We start from the raw sequence: 26464 nt of genomic DNA on the forward strand, positions 1-26464 counted from the left end.
CAACAACAATGAACCATTAGCTTTTTAAAATAATAATAATAATAATAACAATAATAATGTGCAAAACAGTGATTCTAACATCCATCTGTTTTGTTCATCATCTCACATCTTTGAAAACAAACAATGAAAAAACAACTGCAAAAGAATGAGGTATTTTGTGTGGGCCATGAATTATAAGAACAAAATGAAGATATTCACAAGCCCCTTCTGGAAGTCAAGGCACCACTGGTGGAGGTGGTGTTTTTGTTTTGTTTTTAAAATAAAGTGCAAACAATAAAACTAACGTACAACTCTTTTGCTCATCTTACATCTTTGAAACAAACAATAAAAACAAACAACTGCAAAAGAATAAGGTAGAGTGGGGCAAGAATTATAAGAACAAAATTAAAATATTCACAAGCCCTTTCCTTTCAAAGTGAAACCATGTCTTATTCCCCGCATTTTATTTCTGAAAAATATCTATCTCTCTCTCTATCCATCCATCCATCCATCCATCCATCCATCCATCCACCTACCTACCTACCTACCTACCTACCTACCTACCTACCTCTCTCTCTCTCTCTCTCTCTCTCTCTCTCTCTCTATATATATATCTATACCAAGAGTACAGATTTGTGAACTTGTGCAGGTTCCACCTCTTCTGCTGGGATGAATTTACTCTGATAAAAGAACAGATGGCTCACAGACAAGCAGGCATTTCAACATGTTAAACTTTGTAAGGCTAAAATACACCAAAAATTAGGTAAACAATGCATTTATAGGACATTTCAGACATTTCAGAACTCACTCCAGTGTTAACCTTGCCAGCTCCGAACTGTAAGAAGGAACATGCCATTTATTAATACATCTTGGCCTGTTATTAGTTGGTGATTAGCTTCAAGCGGTTCGGTCTACGTGGCTGAATGAAGGAGAGGTTTGATGTACCGTCCACAAACGGAGGTTTTTTTTAATGCAGTCTTCAACAGTAGACACAGTCCACGGCTGGCCCATGAGGTTATCCTGGAGCCCTGAGCTGATCTAGGTACTTTTTTTTCTCGCTAGCTAACATCAGGTCATGCTGTATGTCGCGGTTGTGGTGAGGGCAGCTTCTGCTAACACACCAGCACTCTTTCATTATGCTGCGTCCACCTGAAAGGGGAAAGGCGAACCAGCAACACCAGTTCATCCTGGAGTCAATTACATTAAACCAACAACTTTGGCATAACCCTAAACATTTAGCTGTACAACTGCAGCTAGGGAAGGGGGTCTGTGTAGTACAGCCCATTACGAACTGCTGGGGTAGGTTAGGACTCCCACAGACACCAAAGAAAGTTGGAGAAAGGGGTGGGTTGGGTTATTCAACACAATCCCTAGTTCTGGGACAACAGAATGAATGGTTCCACCGACACTTCCCTCCCTGCCAAGCCAGGGAAGAGGCTGGCATAGGATGTTGGGGTCTCGGCAGTATTACAGGTGGAGGGTGGGGCCACTCCCACCTGTGCCCTTGTAATGATCCAAGTCCTAGTCTTGGAAGCATGAAGCGTCTTTCAGGTCTTCCAGGTTGCTGGTGACATCTAGTTTAAATCCAAAATTATCCCCCACAGGTAATTTCTATTCTTCTTGAGTCAATTATTGCATCTGTTGCAAGTGGTGTGTGGGCAGGTGAGTTCCCAACCCACACCTGTGTCCACACCTGTAGAAATGTATAGACAGTTGCTGGTTGGTAGGCTGATGACAGCCCATAAGACATTTCAACGCAGGGCCCAACCCCATTTGGCTTGCTCAACTTTGTCTTTCTGTTGGCTGCTGCTCTGTGTGACAGTTTTAGCCTTGAGTGAATTGAAGTTTACTACACAGGCTGTCTGAGCGCGGAGGAACAGCCATGCTGCTGTGAAGGTACTGAACTGGGCTCAACTGGCACAAACCTCTTGTCATCTTCTTCCTCAGAGGAAAGAAGCGGAGGAAGTAAACCAAACGTTGCAGGGATCCGGTCCTTTGTCAAACATCCTCAGCTGGCTTCATAAGCCAATCGTCTTGATGGTGGCGCCACATCAACCACCTAGATTCATAGCAAACCAGCCTACGTGCTATAACAAGCCCTATAATGAGCCCTGTGTGCTGTAGAACAACTGATGGAGGAGGCCTACGAAATACGACAACTGCTAACAGAGAGGCTGGAGGGTCAAGTGTTGGCTTGTGAGCAGGTGTGGGGACAGCACACGTCACTTCAGAGGCGAGAAACCAAGGAGAGCCATCTGCACCACCTCGGGTGCAGCTGAGGGGTCAAGATGGCTCTGGCTTAAGAGGGTCTGATCAGCCCTGTTTAGGTCACCTGGGTGAGAGTGCGATATTCAGAAAATAAACTATGACTGAAGATGTTTCCGGAAGTTCTGGATTACTCAGTCTTTTCAATACTTTGACAACAACTTTAGTTTTATTTTACTGTTGGTCAATTTCATGATTTCGTACCTCATAACTGGGCCCCTGATCCACAGACCTTCCCAGTATCTTCAAACTACACATTTTGTTGTTGTTTTAAGAGGCCTGGTGACAGAAAGGACAAACTGCTCTTGAGAGTTGATACTCCTTTACCTTCATCTTACTCCTTTCTTTTTTTCTTTAATAATTTGGATAATGTGTTCCCACTAAGACGATACGACGAGTTTGAAAAAACAAATACACTCTTGCAGAAGTCTGTACTTGGCTGAAGGTGCAAAAGCCACGATGACCTCATCAATGTTGCCGTGAAAATAGGTGACCTGCTTAGTAAAGACATTCATTCCCCCCAGAAATCATTGCAAGATGTGAAATATAGAGTTTAATGTTAATCCAAACTGATGTTACAGCTAAAATGTTGAGACAAGGAATGACACTTTTCAAAATGTGCTCTGGGTTAACAAGGAGAAGCTGCAAAGACTTCCACTTCAAACCTGTAACACATCATCATCATCATCATCACCATCATCATATACAAATCAAGGAAACATTTACATAGTTACATAAAATGTTCTGTCCTTCTAAACAGCTCGATCATTAGTTCCATGTGTGTCATGACGTGATCATGTTTGGTCCTAACGCTGCTTGATGACCACCAGGTTCTTCAGCATGTCAAAGGAGTTCCCATCAGGCTCCACTGAGACGATGCCCTGCTCCCTGCTGTGCACTTGCAGGAAGCCGTTGTTATCCAGGCCCACCACCTCAGCCTCCAGGCCGTCTTCACTCCACAGACGCACCCGAGTGCCGCTGAAGCCAGAAAAACAGAGAAAACATGTCAATTTGACATGCAGGACATTCCAGGGTGAAGAGACTTTACAGCAGCACTTCAGCATAAGAAGATAAAGCACTACTCCTTTTTTGATATTTTGGGAGGCAGAGATGCATCACCCATCCCAAAATGACGACAGAAACACGAATGACTGCATTTTGTTGTGTTTATCTGTTGAATGACTGAGTGTCCTGCACAAAGTCAAACAATAAATGCACTGGAAGTATGGCCAGAGAGCGTGTGTTTACAGGAGTTAAAGAAGGAGATTGCTAATTCCTCGGATGAGTGTTTTCTCTCATGGCAGACAGGTGGGGGGATGCTGCAGCTCAGGTGAAACCCACCTCCGCCGTTCATAGATTGTATTAAGTAGAACCACTCAAGGTGATATAAATGGGAAAGGCAATTAAGGTGAGTTAATAAGTAAATTTGGTGTACCGCAACTGTGTGAAGCTTAATCCACATTGTTCTGCAACACTTTGCAAATGTCAAAGATAAATATTGCAAATGATGGCCATGAGCGACTGAATGGAAATAATTTATAAATAATAATAAACGTGGTATTTTTTTGTTTTTGTTTTTACATTTCAGGAAGGACTTAAGAGTTTAGGAGAACGGTTTAGGGCTGTGCATGAGATACTCTGATTGAGCATCTGACAACACATATTCTTTGTTATATAATTCTACTGTCATATATGAAGAGACATAAACTGATGATCCTTTTGTAACTGATTCTAATTACGCACACGGCAATAACATAACCAGTCTAGTCTATTTGATTTGAGGAGTGTGGCTCGAATTATTTTAAAATCTAATTTTACGAACAGCTGAAACTACAAAAAAAAAATCACAAATTGATCTTCACCATCAGAAGAACACCTTCTTATGTCAGACCCTCAGGGGTGAAGGGGAAAAAAGACTCCGACTGCTTTGGAGAATGCAGATGAAACAACGGTGTCTTCAACAAGCAACTTAGCCGGTGAGGCTTAACCTTCATATGAAAGCAATTTGGCTTTGGGGCATTGCTGAGAGATGCTTGTCATAACACTACACCAATGTTTATTGTAACTGGCTTAAACCTGTTTCTGGTCCTCAGTTTGTCTCTTCATGTCTGTGTTATTCCTCCACAGCTGAGGGGCTTCTTTCCTGACAATATACATGCTCCCTTTTCCTCCCATCTGATTTTAAGTTGGTCCAACCAAGTCTCTCTGTTACCATCTTGTATTTTTACCATCACTGAATCATGTTTGCTGAGCTCCTACAGCCAGGAGGTAGTATCCTGTAGCCCCTGGATTCAAAGGCCCGGAGCACATCTGGTAATAACATCTGTCAAGATGTTATTGGATCACAAATGGTCAGCTTGGCTAAGAGCGTTCACACTTTAGTGAGTGTGCTGCTCACAGCGTGCAGATGAAACAGCTGTATATTTGTTGCTGTGGCTCATCCATGTCCATCACTGACATTTTAATACTCAAGGAAGCAGCATCTTGTGGGTTGATGTGTTGATGTGTTTGAGCAGAGACAGAGAGAGAGAACGAGATCAGATGGACGTGAGACATTCGCTCTTGATGAGAGACCGAGTGGAGCAGCTGCTGATGCGAACTGTGTGTTTATCAGTCGGATATTAAAAACACAAAAAGAGAGAAATCACAATGGAACAGACCAGGTCTGTTTCTCAGTATGTTCCTAACAAACCCAACCACCAAAAGCCTTCGTTGCAGCTGTAATAATCTCTCTAATCTTGCCAGTGCGCTGCCACCATCGATAAAAAGATGCGAAGATGGCGATACAAGTTGTTTAGAAACACGGTCGCGCTGGCAAACACGGCTGGTGGGAGTTCCCAAGCGTAGATTAATTCACGTTAGATCATACACATGGAAATTGTTTAAAAAAAGGAGTGAACTAGAGTCTTGGGGACATCAACAGAAAGCCTGATCTTACGGCAGAAGCCAAAACTTGATTGAGAGATGAGTGAGCACCTCTCGCAGCGCAGCCTATGTTATTTATTTATTCATTTTTTCCGGAGCTTCCACAATGACAGCCTGACAGGCGGCACAGCGACAAAATCAGGATGTGACAGGAAGGTCGCAGGAAACCTGAGACAACGCGGGTTGCCTTTTTCACACTGCAGGTGAGCCGAGCAGAGCCGAGCCGAGCCACGAAACACCCGGGTTGCTTGGAGGGTCGGTGGAATCGGGTCGAAATGCCGAGTCGACCCTTTCAGAGTGCCCAAAAACCCGTGTTCACCCGCGTTTTTGGTGCAGTGTGAAAGGAGCTGAAGAGTTTTTCATGCGATCAGAGGTTGTAAGCCAAGAACATCAGCTGATGAGGTAGTCCTTCAATGTGGCCCAGGACGCATTTGCACACACACTACTGAGAGAATGCGGCCCAGAACATCTCTGAATGAGGTATCTGTGGTCTGATCCCAGGCCACACTGAATGTGTTCATACCTGGTTCATCCCAAGCTGTCCACTTGCTGAGCGTGGATATTAAAACCAGGTGAGCACAGGGCCAAGTCACTACAAAGAAGAAGCGGCCGTGGCGGAGGAGAAGGTGCCGCACAGTCAATATCTCTTTTTCATCACTTACATTATCTGGACTTGCCAATTATTATTCAATCATTTCATGACAAATACATTTGTCACAATTTTTGTAAATGAACTGAAAACTTCTTGGGTTTGGGGAAGACCCAACTTCACAACTGAGATTTATAGAAGAGAGCGTTACGAATCGTACCAAAAAAGTGCACAAGCGGGTTTAACTCCATTTTAGTCACCTGCACAGCGTAAACATTTAATCCCAGCTGGACACCAACTTCACTATTTGTTTGAAGGTAGGTTGTGATATCCACTGATCAAGAGGTAATGGTCACCATTCTTTCAGACTTTTACCTCGATTAAAAGGAATGAGATCTGGTGGAGTTTAAACACGTAAAAGGCGAAGGTCCAAGCTTTAACGGAGCACCCCTGACCACCAACCCCTTAAGGATCCGTCATTCCTCGATTGTTGGCGTAACCACATGGGTACGGGATTACGATGGCAAACCTTTGTCAGACAATGTGGGATCACATCCAGAAATACCCTTAAAAATGAGAAAAGGAGGCCTTATTTTAACTGTTGTTTAACGATTGCTGTTGTATTCATGTTAAAGGTTTTTTTTTTTTTTTTGAGAAACTGCTTTTAGTTGTAAGTTAACATCCAGCGCCATCTTTTCCTGATTGGGTTTCTTACATTCAGCTTCATTTATTCACAAACCAAACAACTGTTAAGCAACAGCGTCTCATCGGCTTCGTGCTATGTTATACAAACATGTTTCCAGTGACTTTCATATTATATACTCTTTTACTTTCTGTAGTAAGGTGTACCATTTATAATTTATGCAAAAGGGAATTTGTATGAAATAGTGCTTACTATTGGCAGATATGCTGAATCAATGAATCAGAATTTGCATATTGGTAGAAAAAAAATCAATCTGCTTCTATGTCATTCATCGGCACAATAAAAAAACAAAACACCTAAATGAATAAAGTTTAAAGACCAAGTGGTTCCAAGGCCAAGTGCAGGACTGTGCTCACCTGTGAAGCCATCTTTTGTAGTAGATGGGGAGAACAGCGTCTGGGCCTCCTTGTTGGAAGCTGCTGATGAGGGCCTCCAGGCAGCTGACCGTCCGAGCGATGAGCTGGGCGCAGCTGAGGGGTTGCAGGTTGCAGTTGTGCTGGGTGTTGTACTGCTGAAGGAGATCATTGATGCACACTGTTGGGTTGCTGTTGCTCACATTGAAGCCACAGCCTGTAGGACACATCATGAAGAAGAGATGCAAACTCTTAGAGACTCTGGTGCCTGGAGACTGGCATCCCTTTTAAGAGTGTACATATTTGGGGAGGACAGACATCTGCCACCCCATGTTGGTTGGAGCAGCTGCCATCTCCAGAAATCTTGGTTTATTTAAACACTTTGACAATCCAGACTTGATGAATATATTAGCCTGACATGCACAACATGAAGACGAAAGAACATTCTGAATAGGGCTGCACAAGTAATCAAACATTAATCTAAACTATTATATGTCCGAGTGTAATTTTCAAACAGCAGAGAGGAACAGGATCGTGTGTCAAAATACCAATATGAATGAAATATCATTGTGCTGCAGAGATGTCATGACCACTGGTGACACACTCAAGATGCCAGAAAATCACTGTCATGAGTTTTCCACTGAAAATGAGAATAATACATCACATCGCAGTATCGGTCAAAATAATCACAATTAGAATTTTTTTAAACAAGGAGCCCGAATTATAAACCAAACTATGAACCAGTGAAACAGTAAATGCCCAACTTAGCCCCTCCTACATTGTATGAATGGGTTCAAGGTGTGAATCAGCAACTGTCAGTTTGTTACCTATGAGCAGATGAAAGGTTGACCCAATAACAGTGGAAGTCACCAGAACTCCCCCGAGCTTGATCTGGTCACCGTAGTAGATGTCATTGGGCCACTTCACCCTCAGATCGATGTCCTGACGAGGGTTGGAAGATATTCTAATGTAGCATGTAGCTTGTATTTTTAATATGACACTTTGAGACCATATGCCAGTGATACAAACATATTTTTTTCAGATTCAGCACAAACATGATTTGATTTAATCAGAATACATTACTGCGTAATCTTAATGTCACATATGGCATTTTTCAGCTTCATCTGCATCATTTGTTTTGCATTCTGAAGGGGCGTGGCCTTTATGCTGCACTCACGTGCTAACTGGCTGGTTTGATATACAGGGTCGAGAAGTTGTTCTTGCACTTGGACTTGGGTGTGTTCATCTGTCTTAAGGTGTGAAATACAAAGCATTGGATTTTGTGGTTTGGAGCTTTTAAACATGTTCAAGGTTTTGCCTCGATTACCAAAGATGAAGAACAGCAAAGGAACTTGTTGGACGTCATGCTTCCTTCACAAGTTCTCAACTTGCATATAATTTTTTTTTTGCTTCTTTGTTGTTTAAACTTGAAGAAACATTCATATGCATTTTCAAAGGCTGGAAATCATACCTGGTAGCCAGGAAGCGTGCGGACAGCCTCAATCACAGCCAGAGCAGTCAGGTGCTGCAGGAAGGGAATCCTCTGTCCAAGTCTGGAGCTCAGCTCCACCTGGACACTCAACGTGAACATAGCACAACCCAGAGGACTGAGCCAGGCGTTCCTGCCCCGACCTGGAGGAGCAGTCAACACAGGACTATGTAAAACACAAGGAGATGAACACTAGTAACAAAAACCATCTTCAGGGAGAATAAAGCTGAAAACATGATGGAATGAAGACCTCTGAAGATGTCACTGATTTAAGACCAAATATGAAAGAACCAACATTGTGGACGAAAAAATCCTGATCATCAATTAAACAGGGAGAATTTTAAGAAATACAGGGGATACCACTTAGAATTAAGGGTTCTACTTCCTCATTTTGGTCCCTGTGTAATGAAGTTAACAAAAAAAATAATATTTCACTGACAGGGAAAAAGAGGGGGGTATTTTCTTGATAACAGAGTGCTGTGCAGTTTCTACTGTGACTGTCACTTGCATGGATATGAAACTTGTGTAACTTTTAGCAGATATAGCCATGATCCCGTTAATGAAAGCTGGATCAATACATTCCACCCCACAGCTCTGAGAGCTAAATAACATGAATATAAAACAGCAAAAATGCCTGCAACAGAGAATGTGTTTGTCGTGTCAGCAGGCTTTCAGCACTGACCTTTGCCCTGGCTTTGTTGAGCAGCCACCGCTATTAAACTCACATCCTTTGGTGAGTGCAGAGAAAGCCTGAGGAGAGACCAGAATGATGGAGAGCGACATTAAACCACGACAGCGATACATATTTGTGTTCTTTAGACAATTTATTACAAATTAAACATTTTCAATTATTTTAGTCTCACAAACACTGCAATGTGTTGACAGAGCCGGTCTTCCTACCTGCTACACCAGGTAGGTGCTCCATGAGTGTTACGAGCAGATATTTTCTGAGGGGATTTTAAGAAAGAAGCTGTGGTCCAAAGAAAACAGAGCACGGGCCATCAGTGCTTAGGACTGTCAGAGGGCAGTTCATTCAGAGGGGTCACCCTTCTAGACAAAAACTGGGTCAGAAGGATAAACGCCCACAAGTCTCCTCTGTGAGGAAAACAATAGATGGTTGACATCGAAATCTTAGCTGCAGGCATGTCAACAGGGTTGATGCCTTTCAAACAAGAGGGAAGGTTTTGCTTCCCTTTGGCCCTCTGATCCCACCAAAGCACGACTTTAATCTTTTCAGACACACCTCGGATAGACATTCCCCAAATCACACAGGATAGTTGGCGTTTGGAAAAGAGACTGAATTCTATTTACAGAAACACAATATTACATGCACAAAATACAACAGTTTTAAAACAATGGCCCTTTAACAGATTGTTCTCAATGCCACTAAAGTCATCCCCCCGCAATATGCTCTCACTTTGCAGATTAAAGCATCTAAGACTGGGAGATTAATTTGCCATCAATGCTCATTTTTGAAACAGGATTTGCCGTTCATAAGCACGTTTGCATTGATCATTCAGCAGCACAAAATGGATGATCGATAAAAGGGGGCAAACTAATCTGTAAATGTGATTAATTGAGCTAATCCTCTTCCTCTCTGAGAAACAGCAAAGATAATTATTTCCAAATGGCCCCACTGTCCTATTGAAGTGCCTATTGAGAAAAAGTGGCACCATCACCGGGCAGCTGGAGCATTAATGAATGACCTTGCTTTTGCCAACTGTTTGACTTCAGTGGGCTTGCCTGGTCCAGCACAGGTTCTTGACCGATGCACAGTTATTGATTAGACCAACTAAACAGCAGAGAACAAAAAACCAGAGCAACAGTTCTTGACTGGTCAGTACTAAATTTCAATATGCTCCCAAAAAATATTGTAGTGCTACTACTGATATTTATCCCTCAAATCATTGTAATATAAATGACATTTTCAAATTCTTGCATTCAGTTTCTGACGGCAGACCTGGCATCAGGGTTCTTATCTATAAAACTGCACAATAGAGGTGACGAAAAAGGAGTACAGTCAAAACACGGAAAATGTGTTTTGTCCCCCCTGGGGAGGCCTGCCTCACACTTTGAAAACATCTGTCCTAATTATAACAGAGTGCACACACATGTCTTCTGCATACTTTTGTAAGCTATTCAGTTACCAAATAGTGAAAAGGTAGGAGGGAAATGGAAATGGCAAGGGGAGTAAGTTTGATTTGGAGGTTGGCTGAGACACAAATGGCAGAGGTCTGGAGTAAGAAATGCAGACTGGACGCAGAGGAATTTTGCATTTGACTTGGATTTCTAACCACCATTCATGTCTGATAGAGCCTTAAATAAAGATGGTGTCAAACATAGGAGTGGCATGGCTTGGCGGTAGCATGGCTGTCTAGCCGGTTCGATCCTCACTTTCCCTGGTGACCATGCTGATGTATGAGCAAGATACTACTGTAAGTCCCTGCTTGCTCCTGATTGCCCTGCAACGGACTGGCGACCCGTCCAGGGTTAGGGTGAACCCCGCCTTTCTCAAATGTCAGCTGGGATACCCTGAACGGATAAGCAGTATCGAAAAAAGATGAATGGATGGGTATCAAACATACTCATTACCAGACACAGACGTAGGGGGTGTAGCATATTCATTAATATTTCCACATTTTCCATACATTTAGTCCTCAACCCAAGAGCCTCGAGGTCAGGACAGGATGGAGGTGGAGGGCAGCAAGACAAAAATGTCACCAAGTCACAGCTAAGGGACAAGACACTTGTAGGTTCAGGGAAGGGCTGGCTTGGACAAAAGAAACAAGCCAGGGGTAAGAGCAAGAGGCTGCTGATCGTAGATGAGGTGTGAGCCACAGTCCAGGACAAGCAAGCCAGCAGGCTGGTTGGAATGTGATACCGGGGACGCTGGACAAGAAGGAAGGAAGGGCTGGAGTGCAAAGCCTTGTGGGCAGAATTTTTGGAAATCTCACATTATATAAAACTCTTAATCCAGGCTGTAAATGCTCTGCCAAGCACATCAAAATTTTTTAGCTGTGCCTTTTGGTAATTATCCAGGAGCACATCCTCAACTGCTGTTTGAGAGCAGTTGGCCATTACTAAACAGGTGAGTAGTGCACAGCATCTGCAGTATGATTAGCCAGTGCAAGCGCCTCTCTCCAGAGAAAGAAAACCAACTCCTCTGGCCTCATCGCAACAGTGAAAGACTGGCAGGAGAAAGTCCACTAGACTAAACAACTGAATTTCCCCCCCCAAAATACTGCCACAACACTGACATGGTGCTGGTTACAGAAGCCTCCAAGTAGGGCTCACACTACCATGGGAGGATCACATCAAGGACGGCAGCACTAGAGAAAGGACACTGAGCTGAAGCAATGGGTGGTGAGCAAGGAGCGAGCCAATCAGGGAGGCTACAGAGGGTTTGTTTGATCAGTCTATCTGCAGTACCTCCAACATGTATGTAACACAAAAGGTAGCCAGTTGACAATCCATGAACCCTCAGACCCCAGACTTCCAACTCTGCACTACTTTTCTTGAGGCACCAGCAGGCACTACACTGGCCGAGATGACACTGAAAATGTTTGAGGTCAGAAAGGTCAGTACTCTGAAGGTCGAGGGTCTTCGATGAATAGAGACGACACACTGGAATGGTATACAATAAATGAAGGAGATCTTTGCATGCACACTACCTGTCAAAAGTTGGCACGCACCTTCTCATTTAATGGTTTTTCTTTATTTCCATGACAATAACATTGTAGATTCTCACTGAGGGCATCAAAACTACGAATGAACACATATGGAATCATGTAGTAAACAAAAAGTTTAAAATAACCCAAAACATATTTTATATTTTAGATTCCTCAAAACAGCCACCCTTTGCTTTGATTACTGCTTTGAAAGCTCTTGGTATTCTGTCAATGAGCTTCATGGTGTAGTCCCCTGAAATGGTTTTCCAACAGTCTTGAAGGAGTTCCCAGAGATGCTGAGCACTTGTTGGCCCTTTTGCTGTACTCTGTGGTCCATCTCATCCCAAACATCTGGATTGGGTTTAGGTCAGGGGATGGCGGAGGCCAGGTCATCTGGTGCTGCGCTCATCACTCTCCATCTTGGTCAAATAGCCCTTACACACTGGGGTCACTGTCCTGTTGAAAAATAAATGATTGTCCAGCTAAACACAAACCAGATAGGATGGCATGTACCTGCAGGATGCTGTGGTAGCCATGCTGGTTCAGTGGGCCTTCAGTTTTGAATAAATCCCCAACAGCGTCACCAGCAAAGCCCCCCCACACACATCACACTTCCTCCTCCATGCTTCACGGTGGGAACCATGCATGTAGAGACCATCTGTTCACCGTTCACCTTTTCTGCGTTACACAAAGACACAGCAGGTCGAACCAAAGATCTCAAATGTGGACTCATCAGACCAAAGCACAGACCTCCACTGGTCTAATGTCCATTGATTGGCACAGTCTCCTCTGAACAGTTGATGTAGAGACGTGTCTGCTACTAGGATTCTGAGGCGTTTATCTGGGCTCTAATCTGAGGCGCTGTAAGCTTGTGATTTCTGAGGTTGGTGACTTGATGAACTCATCCTCAGCAGCAGAGGAGACTCTCGGTCTTCCTTTCCTGGGACGGTCCTCGTGTGAGCCGGTTTCGTTTTAATGCTTGACGGTTTTTGCAACTGCACTTGGGAACACACAACTGATGCTCCCAACCCCGTTAAGGAGGCAAGAAATTCCACAAATGAACCCAGACAAGATAAACATGTAAAATAAAAACCATTTCAGGTGACGACATCATGAAGCTCATTGGGAGAAGGCCAAGGGTTTGCAGCGCTGGCAACAAAGCAAAGTGGGGCTACTCTGAGGAATCTGAAATATAAAACATATTTACAGTTATGTAACTTTTTTCTTTGCCACATAATTCCATTTATCAACATTGTATAAAGTAGTGAAAATAAAGACAAAACATTGAATGAGAAGGTTCGTCCGAACTTTTGTCTGGTAGTGTATGTCTGTCCTTGACTCGAATATCTCAACGAAAACAACAACAACAACAACAACTGAGTTTGAGGGTCTGGGGTCCAACACCCGCAAAGTGTGCTTTTGCTAACATCACTAGAGCCGCAACAAGCTGTAAGGAAATGCGCTGTGCACATGCAGCTAAGTCACACAAAAAATGAGCAGAGCCCTAGCTGAGCACCTTACTCTCCGTAGGTCACATGGCTACTGGGTGGCATTCTGAGACGACTCACACGTCTGACGTCACTGCTAATGAAAACTACTCAGATCATGTCACAGTCTAAATGAAGACAAGAATTTTGCTCCTAAATAATTAGCAGGGGTATGAGTTATCACCCACTTTTTAATAATGCTAACACAAGAAAACCACAGCTCTGTTTTTAAATTAGTCACGGTAGACTGAAGCACATCCGAATTCAAACCACTGCAAGACAGGTTCATCTAATCTAATGGTAAAAGCATGATATGGCATGAGGGTATGACTGACTCTATTAACCTGACAATGGATCATTAATCTTGGCATGGGCTTTGCTTTTACCTTGAGGACGTGCAGTGCTGTGTTTGAAGTCTGCGGTTTAAGGGAGTTTATGGTTTGAGAAGAAAGATCTAAATCAGAACCTTGAGATCAAAGTCAGTTCCAAAAGATCAAAGTGGGAACTCTGAGACCAAATTCGGGGAGGTTTTGGGGAGACACCACAACCCAGACCTCTATTTTACCACCACTCATATCATGAGTATGTGAAACAAAGAGTATTTGATAAACAGTGGTTCATATTTAGCTTTCCACCATGTTCCTATGTTTTTGTGATCAAGTTGTTGAGCACCATTAGAAACCTGAACCCCACATGAGAAGCAGCCCTACCACAGCGTGCAGCAGCCTACATCTCCAGAATAAAGCATACCTTCCACTGGACATAAAACATTCAAACACTACAGCATATGTTCAAGGGATAAGACATGAGCACCAGCAGGCATCTGCTTACAATCTTTGATAATTACAGGTGGAGCATGCAAGGTCAATTGGGCCAATTGAATTTTTATGGTTGAACCTGTTGCCACGGTTATGAGGAATCAATTTTCTCTACACCAACCCCATGTATGTCCTGTGGTTTGTATTGTTCACAGGAAACAGACCTCTAATTACACACAGTGTCAGTTAGGATATTGGATTGCTTGTTAAAACAGTGATTGCCAGGGCTTCAGCCCAGCAACCAAAACAGCATTTACCAGAAGTCCCCTGTCAAGACTGTTTTACCACTCAGATGGAGGTTCCTTAGAATACAGAAGTGCTACACTGCAGGTACTGTACAGTATTCTGTGGTCACTGGAATACAGTTTAAACACTGTATGTATTGAAAAAGTACAGAGGCACTCATAGAAGTGGCAATTTTAGAGTAATGAAAGTAAGTGAGAATGCTTAAAAAAACAACTGACCAAATGCCAACAATCCTTTCCATGTGTGCAGTCAGCATGGAAAAAATAATCTGTATGACCACAAGCAGAGGGAAAAATTTAATATTAATTAGATTCACATCCATTGCTCCTTCTATACATTCATATGTGCTCTCTTTCATGAAAAAGTAAAGGGGAGATGGGGGGAGGCACGAAAGTAAAAGTGGGCCCTTGGGGTTTTTTTTTTTTTTTATGTGAGTCTGTGTTGCTCCAGGCACAGGCATCAAGTTCAGCAGAGCCGGAAAGGAGTCATTATGCTCTCTGGACCAGGCAAGTGGAAATAGAAAAACACAAAATCTCTTATTTTAAATTCTTCACAAATAAACCCTTCCACACTGCTAATTGTCTACAGGTAAAAACCTACAAAAAAGTTGCCAACCCTCACATATCAGTCAGATAGCAAAAGTTGACCAACAGAAAGGACAGAAAATGGCACTTTTGAGCAGATATGAAATGATGAGGTTTATCAAGAGAGAGTCTCATGTCTGTGTTTTCTGTACATTGATTAATTTGTCATAACCTACCACTGCAACAACAACGACGTTCACTTGAACTACACACAATATTGACAACCCCACCGTGTCCATTTGTTCTTCATGCCCCACAATACAAAGGGGGATCTTTGACAGAACAGTATATTAAAAAAAGAGAACATAATTAAAAAGCTCATCTCGCTGGATCAGAAGCAACCTGACGTGTCATTTTCTCCACATTAAACAACATCATTCCTTTGTGTTAAATACATGTGCAGTGAATGTGTGATCAAGTAAAATAAGTGAACTCGAAATGCCGTCGTCCTCTGTTTGACTCACCACAAGTACAGTCCAATTCTGTGGGAAACCGAGTGTTCAATGCAACTAGAACAAGTCCCCATTTAAATTATAGGAATATGACTAGAGATGAAATTACTGGTTGAAAATCAAATAGTCAACAGGTATGAGTTGTCCAGTTAATTGTTGATGAATATTCTGCCAATCAGTTTAAAATGAGGCACATGCAAACATGATTTCATTCTTTCCAATGCTCAATGGCAACTTAATGTCATTAGATGGAGGTTAAAATGGTGTTTCAACAAATAAACTACAACCATTTTCATGTGGTCGAAGTGCTCAAGTTATGGCTGACGTGTCTCTGTGGTAATTTTACCCTGACTTCTTTCTGTATCGTGTAGTTTTTATTGCTTTTGCAGTCAGTAAAATACACAACAGCCAAAAAAAAAAAAAGAAAAAAAAAAGCCATTAATACCACAAATTATTTTGAAAGTTATCAACCAGTATCACAAATTTGTCAATATACGGTAGTTTTTGTACTGATGATTAATCACGATATAAAGACTCAATAGCCTGAATTTTTAGAGAGAGATTTTTTTTCAAACTAGACGATTGCTGTAGCGCAACCACATGGACTTCTGGACCACAAAGTTCGTGGAGAAAGTTTGGCACAGGACTGGACGCCTGTCTGGTTTCATGCCTGAGAACATGGAGGACAGGAGGAAGACGGCACAGTCAAACACGCCCAAATATGATAAACAAACGAACAGGTCGCGTTTGTCACGTTATGTACAAAGGCTCACATTCTGATGTGTATGTAAAATAATAAGACACGCAAACTTTATCAGTCACTAATAATTCAGAATGTCATCTATACATATCTGAGCAGTGCTACAGATGCTATGGAGCGAGGCTACATGATTTGGAAAAAATTTCTAAACGTAATTTTTTTTTCAGATATTGCGATTGTGAGGTTATTTGTGATATAAGACGGAACGACAATTCGGATAAAACACAAACAGCGATATTTTTATGCCTTAAGGCACTTTTGTGCCTGCAAAAGTGCAAGGTAAATTTAAGTGTATTAAAAAAAAAGCAAATGTAGAGCAAAGACATCAGGGATCTTCATCTTGGAAAAACAAATAAACACTCAAAAAACCAAATCAGAGATAGAGACGTAATCAAAATCCTAACCAAATCGCTTTGTGTTCAGTGATTATTAAGTCAATAAAACAGCTTCTTGGCTGCACGTGAAAATAAAGCCGACACCAGCCAAGTGTAAAGGGGGTGGAGGTCAAAGACCCGCAGAACATTAAAATGTACACTGAATCCAGGATTTGGCACATGTGCTCCGGGGTGGGAGGGTAGATGGGCTGGAACTAATTTAATGCCTGAGTGACCTCATTGCAGCGAAGGCAAGCTGCACCTAATAGACTTCTTTGTCTACATCAACACGTGAGAAAAGTGGCCAGTGAGCAGGCCGATCAAGCAGCAGGTGGGAGCAATTAAAACTGTCATATAGTTTGAAAAATGGATTGTGGAGCAGCGCTGAGCTGATTGGAGCAGACAGTGTTGTCATGAATGAGCCGGCCATATCACCGCAAACCTGTTGCTTTAGTGCCATTTCTTGCTAATATTTGAGTTTCCAGATGTCCCTCTTGGGAAGCCTTGATTAATAGTATTACAAAGGCTGATGACTGTTTTATTATTTCAAGAATTAGTGTTTATTAAGTATTCAGCCTTCTGGTAGAGCCGAGTTTTAACTAATTCTATACGAAGCCCTCCGGGAGCGAGGTGGGTTGAATATTCTTTTGGTAGGCACTGATGTGCGAGGGTAAATCTACATTTGCACTTGCATGGAAAAGCAAGTTTCATCTACAATTAAATATGTGCCGTTCATATGGCTAATAACCAGCGTGTTCTGTTAAAGTTTACACACAATAAACTGGCAACTTTACGTTTTAGTATTTTGTGAGAGAAATTCACATTCTGGTACCTACTAGGCTGGGAAAATAGAGACCTAGATGGGACAGGCATATTTAATCTTAATGTTAAACCCTGACAGTAACACTTACCAACAGAACGCCCCATCCGGTTACATGTTACCCAGCATTTTGAGCTTATCACATAATGTGAATGTCTTAAGGTGGACTTTTGTAAAATAAAGTCATCCTATGGCCTCACTGTGTGTGAGTCAAAAACGAATTAAAATTAAGATGAAGTAGTGATTTAACTTGATACAATTTAGCAATTACTGGCTAATCATATTTATCAGGGGTGGAGCCAGAAGATGGAAACATTTGGAAATTAACCCAAACATATGGTGAGTTTTTTTTTGTTTTTTGTTTAAATTATGGGAATCGTACTCACTCATTTTCAGGTCATTTGAAATAATAGAATGCCTGAAAAACTGCATTGACTCACTGACTTTTCTCCTTTAATCCCGTTCTCCTTTGCTTAACTCTCAGTTTGAAGCCAATTCATTTATCTCAATAACTGTCCTAAACACCACTTCTCTGCTACTGTCCCCTCATCGTATTTTTAATGTCTTTCCCTCATTAATGTTTGCTTTTCATTAATGTCGCACTCATTTCCCTTCAGTCTCAGTCGCGCACTTAAATAAGAAATCCTGTTGAGCAGGAGAGGAGGTAGGACGAGAGGTAGTGAGTTGACGAATGAGACTGAAGGGAAATTACAGAATGTTGAAGTTTCTTGAAAAATCAAGAAAGACATTCAAGCTTTTGAAATGACACTGAGGAAGGAGCCCAACTCAACGCTCAACCCTCGGGTAGCAGATGGGCAGCTCAGCCAAAGAGGTCTATTTCAGCCCTTCCCTGTGCCAGCCAGTGGCCTTAAGGGCATTAAACTGACCGTACCAGCAAGAAATCTCTCAGTGACCAGATCATCTCAACCTCTGTTAATCTGATCAATGTCAAACTTGGAAGTGTAGTACCAAACATTAAGTCTGGGGTCTGAGATGATGATGATGATGATGTCAGAATGACAGAGAGAATGACAGACGGAAATAAGGATAACTGTTAAACAAAACTAAACAAACTGGCTTTTGGACAGCTTTGATGCTGATCAAAGCAGTGAGAGATCAAAGATGACGAGACGCCAGGTTAGAACTGACAATCAAAATAACTGAGATCAAAGCCAGAGATTGTGTGGGAGGTTTAGTGACATCACACAAGCACTGACCCCTACAAATAAAAGCCACGGAACGAGATAAGCTTGGAATGCAAAGGACATCACATTATGATGTCTTTGTTTTTTTGTGATGTCATTACATTTCATGCTCTCTGCCCCTTAAACAATGGACACTGCTCTAATACAAACGCAATGCAGTATTAATAGTCGTATAATTAACCTATTTGTTATTGGTTCTAATAAACACAGAAATCTCTCTATTCACAGATTGTTCTGAAATAAGGCCCAAGTCAGAAAGTCTGGCTGTGTTCATGAACACGTCTGACTCCATTACCTCAGCGTCCGTTCATCTGATGTCAAACTGGTGGGAGGAAAGGAGATAACAGACTGAGATGACAGGACACTCGATCGCTCTGATGTTTTTTATGTGGTGTGGGTGGAAAAAAAAAAAAAGTCCAAATCTTCCATTCAAATGGACTTTTTGATTTTTAGGGTTGTAATTTGATTCTCATTAATTCATCAAAAATCAGCAGCCAGATATGCTATGCCATGGAGAGACTATCAAATATTGCTGTGAAAGAAATACATGAAAGATCATTAATTTCAAGTCTTTTGCTATGATTTACATAATAAATATGCTTGATGGTTTGTGGGATATACCAACCCTCCATGTTTGTTAAAAATGAAACAAATTTAGTCAGGTTTTTTTTTTATAGAAATGTTTCAATGTGTATTGAATATAAACTCAGCAGCATGTTAGTCTTCAGAGAAGTTGTTTAAACTGTATTGGTCATCAGATTAGATTCTAATGGATCATCGTGTGTGTGTGTGTGTGTGTGTGTGTGAGAATTTGTGTTTCTGACTGTTGACTTGAATGATCTGTCGCCATCAACTGGTTCGAGTGTGGATGAAGGAGGAACTGATTGCAAACATGATTACACCAACAATCAGCACGGGCATTCCACTTACACACCTATTTGCTGTGCACATAAGTAGAACAAGTACAAGTTGAAATACTAAGTGAGATCGCTCAGCTATTTGTGTGCAGGTCTGCTCTGGAGCTCACTAAAGCTCATCTGATTTCAGGGAAGTAGACGAGGGCTGTTGTTCAGTTCATGCATCGCGGCCTTTAGCAGTGATCATGGCGGCTGGGCTGCAGCTACGATTTGCTACTACTTTTTGTTTTTTTTTCCTTTGGATGTGAACAAGTCGGCAGGGGAGGAGGGAAAAAATACACTGGGAGAGGTTAATTCAGTTTTTATTTAAATGGATGACCCCCTTTGATTTCAACGGTTGAAAACTAAACATCATTTCAATTGATTTCAGATCTACAATGAAGATGGAGGCAGCCCTGGTGCAGGGTGATCAGAGCAATCACTGATCAAAGTCACACTTCGCCAGGGTGGTTTTGTAAAGTTGCACTACCCCTAAAACTATGGGCAAAATGGACAAGGGGCCAGTTCATGGGTTGTGAGATCATCAATCATGACAACGTTACTCACCAACTGGCACTGCGCTAGCCATGTAATAAAATGTGAAAAAATAGCACTCTGTTTTGCTACTGATGTGTATTTTTTAAAGGACCACATTGTGATGAAAGGTTGTTGTTTATTAAGGATGGAGGTCCTGCTGCTTCGCCTGTGCACATCGCAGCAAATACAATAAAGAGTACAACTTTTAGGTAGCCTGTGAGAGTACCCTGCTGCCAGCCTGGGATAGCATCTTATAAACAGTCACAAACAAGCGTGTGTTACCCTTCAAGCAGGTCCATGGTGGATGTGACAACCTCTGCGTAGAGCAGCGTGTGCCCCAGGACACTCGTCTTCAGGTTTTTGCTGTAGGTCTCCATACAGAAGTGCTCCCAACTCTGTGGCTCTGGTGTGTCAGTGAACAGGGGCAAAGAGCTGTCAGGTAGCACATGGCTGTTCTGGAGATCAGAACAGGACATAATCCTGAAGGAGGTTTTGAAGGATGTGACAAGGCCATTCTGATCTGCATGTCTTTGTAGCAACTTCAGGAAGCCGGTCTTGGCCTCCTGTGAGGAAGACAGAGGAGCAGAGAAAGATAGTCTGGGTTGGAAATTAGCACCTACAGTACAAGCCAGAGGATGAATCTGATCAACCTACCCCCACCCTGCTGGCTAGGTTAGTTTGGGGGCAGGAAACTGATTTAATCATTCCCGACAAAGTCAGCTCGGCAGCTGAAGTGGAGCACAACATCACCAAGGAAATGGTGTTACATTGTGGATGTAGAGGGATTTACACACCAATCAATAAGACTCTCTTTTGCTCGCTTGACAACCTCAACAATAAAATAATGACAGAGAAAGGATGCAGTGTTCATCCTCTCTTTTAAAAAGATCAAATACATTTATTTTATGGTGGTATCTGAGAATTGCAAAAAGAAAAGGAAAGGAAAGGAAAGGCAAGGCAAGGGAAGGGAAGGGAAGGGAAGGGTGACATGTCTATGGATGTGCTGTCAGATCACAAGAGACTTTTATTTTGAAAAAGGAAATGGAGACTTTATGGTCCCCAAACCAGAAAACAGGAAGCACAGACTCATCTCCAAACACATGTAGTGAGCGACTGTGGAGCACATGTTGTCAATTGCAGTTGAAGATAGATGGTGAATTCCATGATTCAAGTCCAGCATTCTCTCTCTCTTTATTTCTGTCCCTCACTTTCACTTTACCATTGACCACCATATCCTTCCACAGAGACTGGAACATGTCACTGGCATTAAAGGAACTGCACTAAACTGGTTTAGGTCATATTTACTAGGTCAATCTCAGTTTGTACTCACTAATGGTAACCCCTCGGAAACCACTGAAGTCACTTATGGTGTTCCACAAGGCTCAGTGCTTGGACCAGTCCTCTTCACCCTTTATCTGCTTCCTCTCGCTCACATGATTAGGAAACACTCAATTAATTTTCACTGCTATGCTGACGACACACAACTGTACTTATCAATGCATCCACATGAAATAAATCAGCTGACTAAACTGGAGGCCTGTCTAAAGGAGATAAAAACTTGGATGACCTATAATTTCCTTTTATATAACTCTGACAAAACTGAAGTCATTGTCCTGGGCCCAAAACATCTTAGAGACACCCTATCTAATTAGATAGGTACCCTGGAAGGAATTACCTTGGCCCCCAGCATGACCGTAAGGAACCTAGGAGTTCTCTTTGATCAGGATCTGTCCTTTAATGCCCACATTAAGCAAATTTCTAGGACTGCTTTCTTTCATTTATGAAACATCGTTAAGATCAGACACATCCTGTCTCAAAAAGATGCAGAAAAACTAGTCCATGCTTTTGTCACTTCCAGGCTGGATTACTGCAGTTCCCTCCTATCAGGTTGCACCAGTAGGTCCCAAAAGACTTTCCAGCTGGTCCAGAACGCTGCTGCCGGCGTGTTGACGAGAACTAGTAGAAGAGATCATGTCTCTCCTGTACTGGCTTCTCTGCATGGCTCCCAGTCAAATTTAGAATGGAATTCAAAATTGTCCTTCTAAAATACAAAGTCCTCAACAGTCAGGCTCCTTCATCCCTGACAGAGCTCATAGTCCCCTATTATCCAACTAGAACCCTTCGCTCCCAGGATGAGTGGTTACTGGTGGTTCCTAGAGTTTGTAACAGTAGAATGGAGCCAGAGCCTTCAGCTATCAGACTCCCCTCCTGTGGAACCGTCTCCCAGTTTCGGTCCGGGATGCAGACACCCTCTTGACCTTTAAGAGCAGACTTAAGACCTTCCTTTTTGATCAGGCTTACAGTTAGGGCTGCTTAGGCTGGCCCTTAGATATGCTGCTATAGGCTTAGGCTGCTGGGGGATCTCCCATGGTGCACTGGGCTTCTCTCTCCTCCTCTCTTCCCTCTCTGTCCTCCTATATGTGTCATATATAAATCATACTCATACGTATTACTAACTCGTCTTCTTCTCCGGAGCCTTCAGGCTCCCCTCATCCCAGATCCCAGGTGCTGCTGGAGGAGGCTGCAGACCTGAAGAGGCTCAAGCTGCCATCCGTAGCTCCACCTGCTCACGTCCCCGTCTGTCCATCAGTCTCTCCCTCCTTTCTCTCTCTCTCTTTATTTCTGTCCCTCTCTTTCCTTCTGCATATCTGTTTCCTCCATTATCTGTCTTTGTCTCTGCCCCATTCCCCTGCACTCTTTCCCCCCAACCAGTCAAAGCAGAAGGCCGTCCCCACTGATCCTGGATCTGTTCAACGTTCCTGCCTGTTAAAAGGAAGGTTTTCGTCGCTGCTGTTGCAGGATGTGCTTGCTGATGGAGAATTGTTGGGTGTAGATTCATTGAAGGAGTGTGGTACTAGACCTGCTCTACTTGGAAAGAGTCATGAGAGAACTTTTGTTGTGATTTGTCGCGAGGCAAATAAAATTGACTTGACTTGAACTGGGGAAGGACTTCAAGTGCTGGCCATTTCCAGGATGCTACTGGTGAGATAATGGTTTGATGTTAATATTTGACGATAGTTTGATCCATCCATCCATCCATTCATCCATTTTCTTACGCTTATCCTGTTAAAGGTGGCTGTGGGGGGGTGGGGGTGGGGGGTGGAGCCTATCACAGCAGCTTTCAGGTGAGAGGCGGGGTTCACCCCGGACGGGTCACCAGTCCATGGCAGGGCCAACACATATAGACAGACAACCATTGGCTCTCCCAGCCATGCCTACGGTCAATTTAGAGTCTGGATTAACCTGGTCCCCTCTTGATGTCTTTGGACTGTGGGAGGAAGCTGGAGTACCAGAGAGAACCCACGCAGGCACAGGGAGAACATGGAGACTCACACAGAAAGATCCTGTGCTTGAGCCGGGGCTCGAACCTGAAACCTTCTTGCTGTGTGGCGACAGTGCTGACCACTGCACCACCGTGCTGCCCCGATAGTTTGATGTTAAATTCAAACTTCAATGGTAAAAGTGCTGAAGTTAATTTCGCTCATTTCTGACAGCTCTGTTACATGTTAGCTCATGTAACAGTATGTCAGTGGTATAGTATGGGAGTAATACCATGGAAATGACTTTGCTTTTTTTTAAGTAATGTTGGGAGATTAAAGATTCATGAAGAAACTGTCTGATTTGATTCCATTTAACCCTGTTGATGCCGAAGTTTGAGCAGAAGTAAAGTAAAATCTCCTGAGAACCTGACGATGGAAGCTGAAGAGGCAGTGATACAATCTGTCATTTTCAAAATAAGGGAAAATAATGTCATTTTTAAGATGAAAATAATAATAATAAATATATATAACTTTTTCATTTTCAAATACAGGCGGCATGGTGGTGCAGTGGTTAGCACTGTCGCCTCACAGCAAGAAGGTTCTGGGTTCGAGTCCCGGCTTGGACACGGGATCTTTCTGTGTGGAGTCTCCATGTTCTCCCGTACCTGCGTGGGTTCCCTCTGGTACTCCAGCTTCCTCCCACAGTCCAAAGACATGCAATTGGGGACTAAGCTAATTGATACTCTAAACTGACCGTAGGTATGAATGTGAGTGTGAATGGTTGTTAGTCTCTATGTGTTGGCCCTGCGTACCCCGCCTCTCGCAACGTACACGCTGGACAGGTCGCCTGGGATAGGTTCCAGCTCCCCCGCCACCCTTAATCGGAACAAGTGGAAGGCAATGGATGGATGGATGGATGTTCAAATACTCAACTCTTCCTTTTACATAAAGAACCAAACAATATTGTACAATAAATTAAAGCATTATTATTATTTCTTTGTATTGTAATTTCCCAGACACAATTGGTGACTGCATCACAATCACAACAGGAGACAATACATTCATGCGTTACATTTAAGTCAAGCACTCTGAAACATGTTGCTGTTGAAAGCCATCTACAGAGAAAGTGTCTAAATTGTGGGTTTTGTCATTTATCTGTAGGTTGGTAGGGGTCCACACATTCACCTTGTATGCTATCCACCAACAGCCACCAAGGAGAGGAAAAACATGGAGGAGAAGCTGCTTGTTGTAATGTGTGGTCACCCATAGCCGACTTTGAGAATGATTATCAAATGTTCATGTCAAACATAAATACTAGTGTATCACGTTAAACTGCTGCAGGGACATCTGAGCTGGTGACGAGTTTCAGGATGATTTGCCGACATGGGGTGGGGCACCGTCAGCATGCGGTTGCATGGCCGGTCACCTGGTTGTCTGTCTGTCTATGCTGTGGCTTTCAACGTACTCCTATGTATTTGTTATTGTTGAAGAGTTGGGTCTTTTGTTTAAACGGAACCAAGTAGAACCTCTGCTGCAGCTGCTAGTTTTCTAAAACTTTAGCGTTGACTGGAGTCAACTCATGAGGAGACTTCTGTTCAAAACCATTGGCATTGTTGCATTCTCAACAGTTACATCATTAACTCCTTTGATCCATAAGAACAGCCCCTCAGTGACCTGGTAAAGTCGTTAAAGTGAAGTGAATATTGTGGGTCTTACCTGAGAAGTGGACAGCAGGTGAACTGGACTCGGGGCTGGAACCTGGTTTTGTTGGCAACTAAGGCCCAGAGAGGTGAGCATCTCTGTCAACACTTCAAAACGTAGTGCGTTGCTCACCTTCAGTTCATCAGACCCTGGTGTTAAGTTCTGGGATTCCAGGGATATTTCCAGGTGGACCTGGATTCAGGGGGCACACACATTTTTAGTTCAAGCTTGATAGTGTAATGCTGGTTTTGCGGTTCACACATGTTGTATATTAATTCTCTGCGTGTCACAACTCGAAAACTCTCCTGATAACACCAGTCCTGTAACAAACCAAACCACTTACTTCCTGTAAGTTTGAACATTTTTCTGCTTTGCTACTAACAAATCTTTATGGTCTTCATAGATGTTAAAAGAACAAAATGTAATTACAGCCATATTTTTTTGTGGGGAAAAATTAAGACCTGAAAAACAGAAATTTGTGCTAGAAATATTCTTTTCCAGTCTGGTACTGTATGACATCCATGAAACATACTGTACGTGGGGGCTTCTTTAAACAGTAGACCCTGTTAACTGTGTTACAGACCAATGCATCCAGCTTATTGGTTTTAAATTGGATATTTAATTTGATAGCTCAGGTTAGTGGTAAAAAAGTTTATAAACTTTTGTATAACATATTTCAGTTATTTAATCATTTGAATATCTAATTTATTCTTGCATAATATGTATGCATGTAATGTTTTTTTTTTATTCTGAGCTGGTTCAAAATATTTTGTTCATCCTATAAGAAAGAAGAGTGGAAAAATGATCAGGAACATATCTTGTAAACACTTCAGCAACACAGACAGCCTCCAGATAGCCTGTAAAAGAAATCAAACGTCTCTCAAGAATCATTCAGATACTCATTTGGGGAAAATTATTTCCCAGCTTTTCTATTATTCTTCATCAGTGAAGACTTTATCTGACAAACTCCTTCCTCAATAAATGCAACTCTGACTTTTCCTCAGCAACTGCGGCCTCTGCTGCCACAAGTGGAAACTACAGGAAGCTGTGACACAGCAAGTGTACAACACTGTTCTAACTGCAGTCTGGTAGGAGAGAAATGTTATTTGACGGAGCCCAGACATGCATCTTACAGCAAGTCAATACAATTTCATGAGGTGAGATATTGTTTTTAGTATTTAAGTAATTTTATGTATCAATTGAACACACTAAATGAAGTTGCCTTCACTCCACCTACCTGTGCACAAAACACACAGTAAACAGGTTGATAGACAGACTGACATGACAGCACATGACAAGACCGAGACCAGACTGACGTAGACAAATAGATTAATAGGACGGGAAGAGACAATT

At 42.5% G+C, this 26464-nt stretch overlaps 1 protein-coding gene across 3 annotated transcripts in view; it reads right to left on the reverse strand.

Moving 5' to 3' along the window:
- Positions 1-2770: 2770 nt before the first annotated feature.
- hlcs (holocarboxylase synthetase (biotin-(proprionyl-CoA-carboxylase (ATP-hydrolysing)) ligase)) overlaps positions 2771-26464 on the reverse strand; it is a 32237-nt gene continuing 8543 nt past the window's right edge. For 2 of the 3 annotated variants that reach the window (XM_086226220.1, XM_086226219.1), the window contains 7 exons: positions 25127-25303; positions 20433-20713; positions 8986-9053; positions 8286-8446; positions 7642-7756; positions 6818-7031; positions 2771-3222 (listed from right to left, as the gene is read on the reverse strand). In XM_086226220.1, the coding sequence (XP_086082346.1) occupies positions 3051-3222; positions 6818-7031; positions 7642-7756; positions 8286-8446; positions 8986-9053; positions 20433-20713; positions 25127-25303 (1188 nt within the window). In that variant the 3' untranslated portion in view covers positions 2771-3050. Of the gene's footprint in view, positions 3223-6817; positions 7032-7641; positions 7757-8285; positions 8447-8985; positions 9054-20432; positions 20714-25126; positions 25304-26464 lie in introns of those variants that run through there. The other variant, XM_086226221.1, reaches the window with a different exon arrangement.

The sequence above is a fragment of the Aulostomus chinensis genome, chromosome 15 (genome assembly GCF_037954235.1).
Source record: "Aulostomus chinensis isolate RoL2024-O1b breed Wild chromosome 15, RoL_Achi_v1.0, whole genome shotgun sequence".
NCBI classification, from domain to species: domain Eukaryota; kingdom Metazoa; phylum Chordata; class Actinopteri; order Syngnathiformes; family Aulostomidae; genus Aulostomus; species Aulostomus chinensis.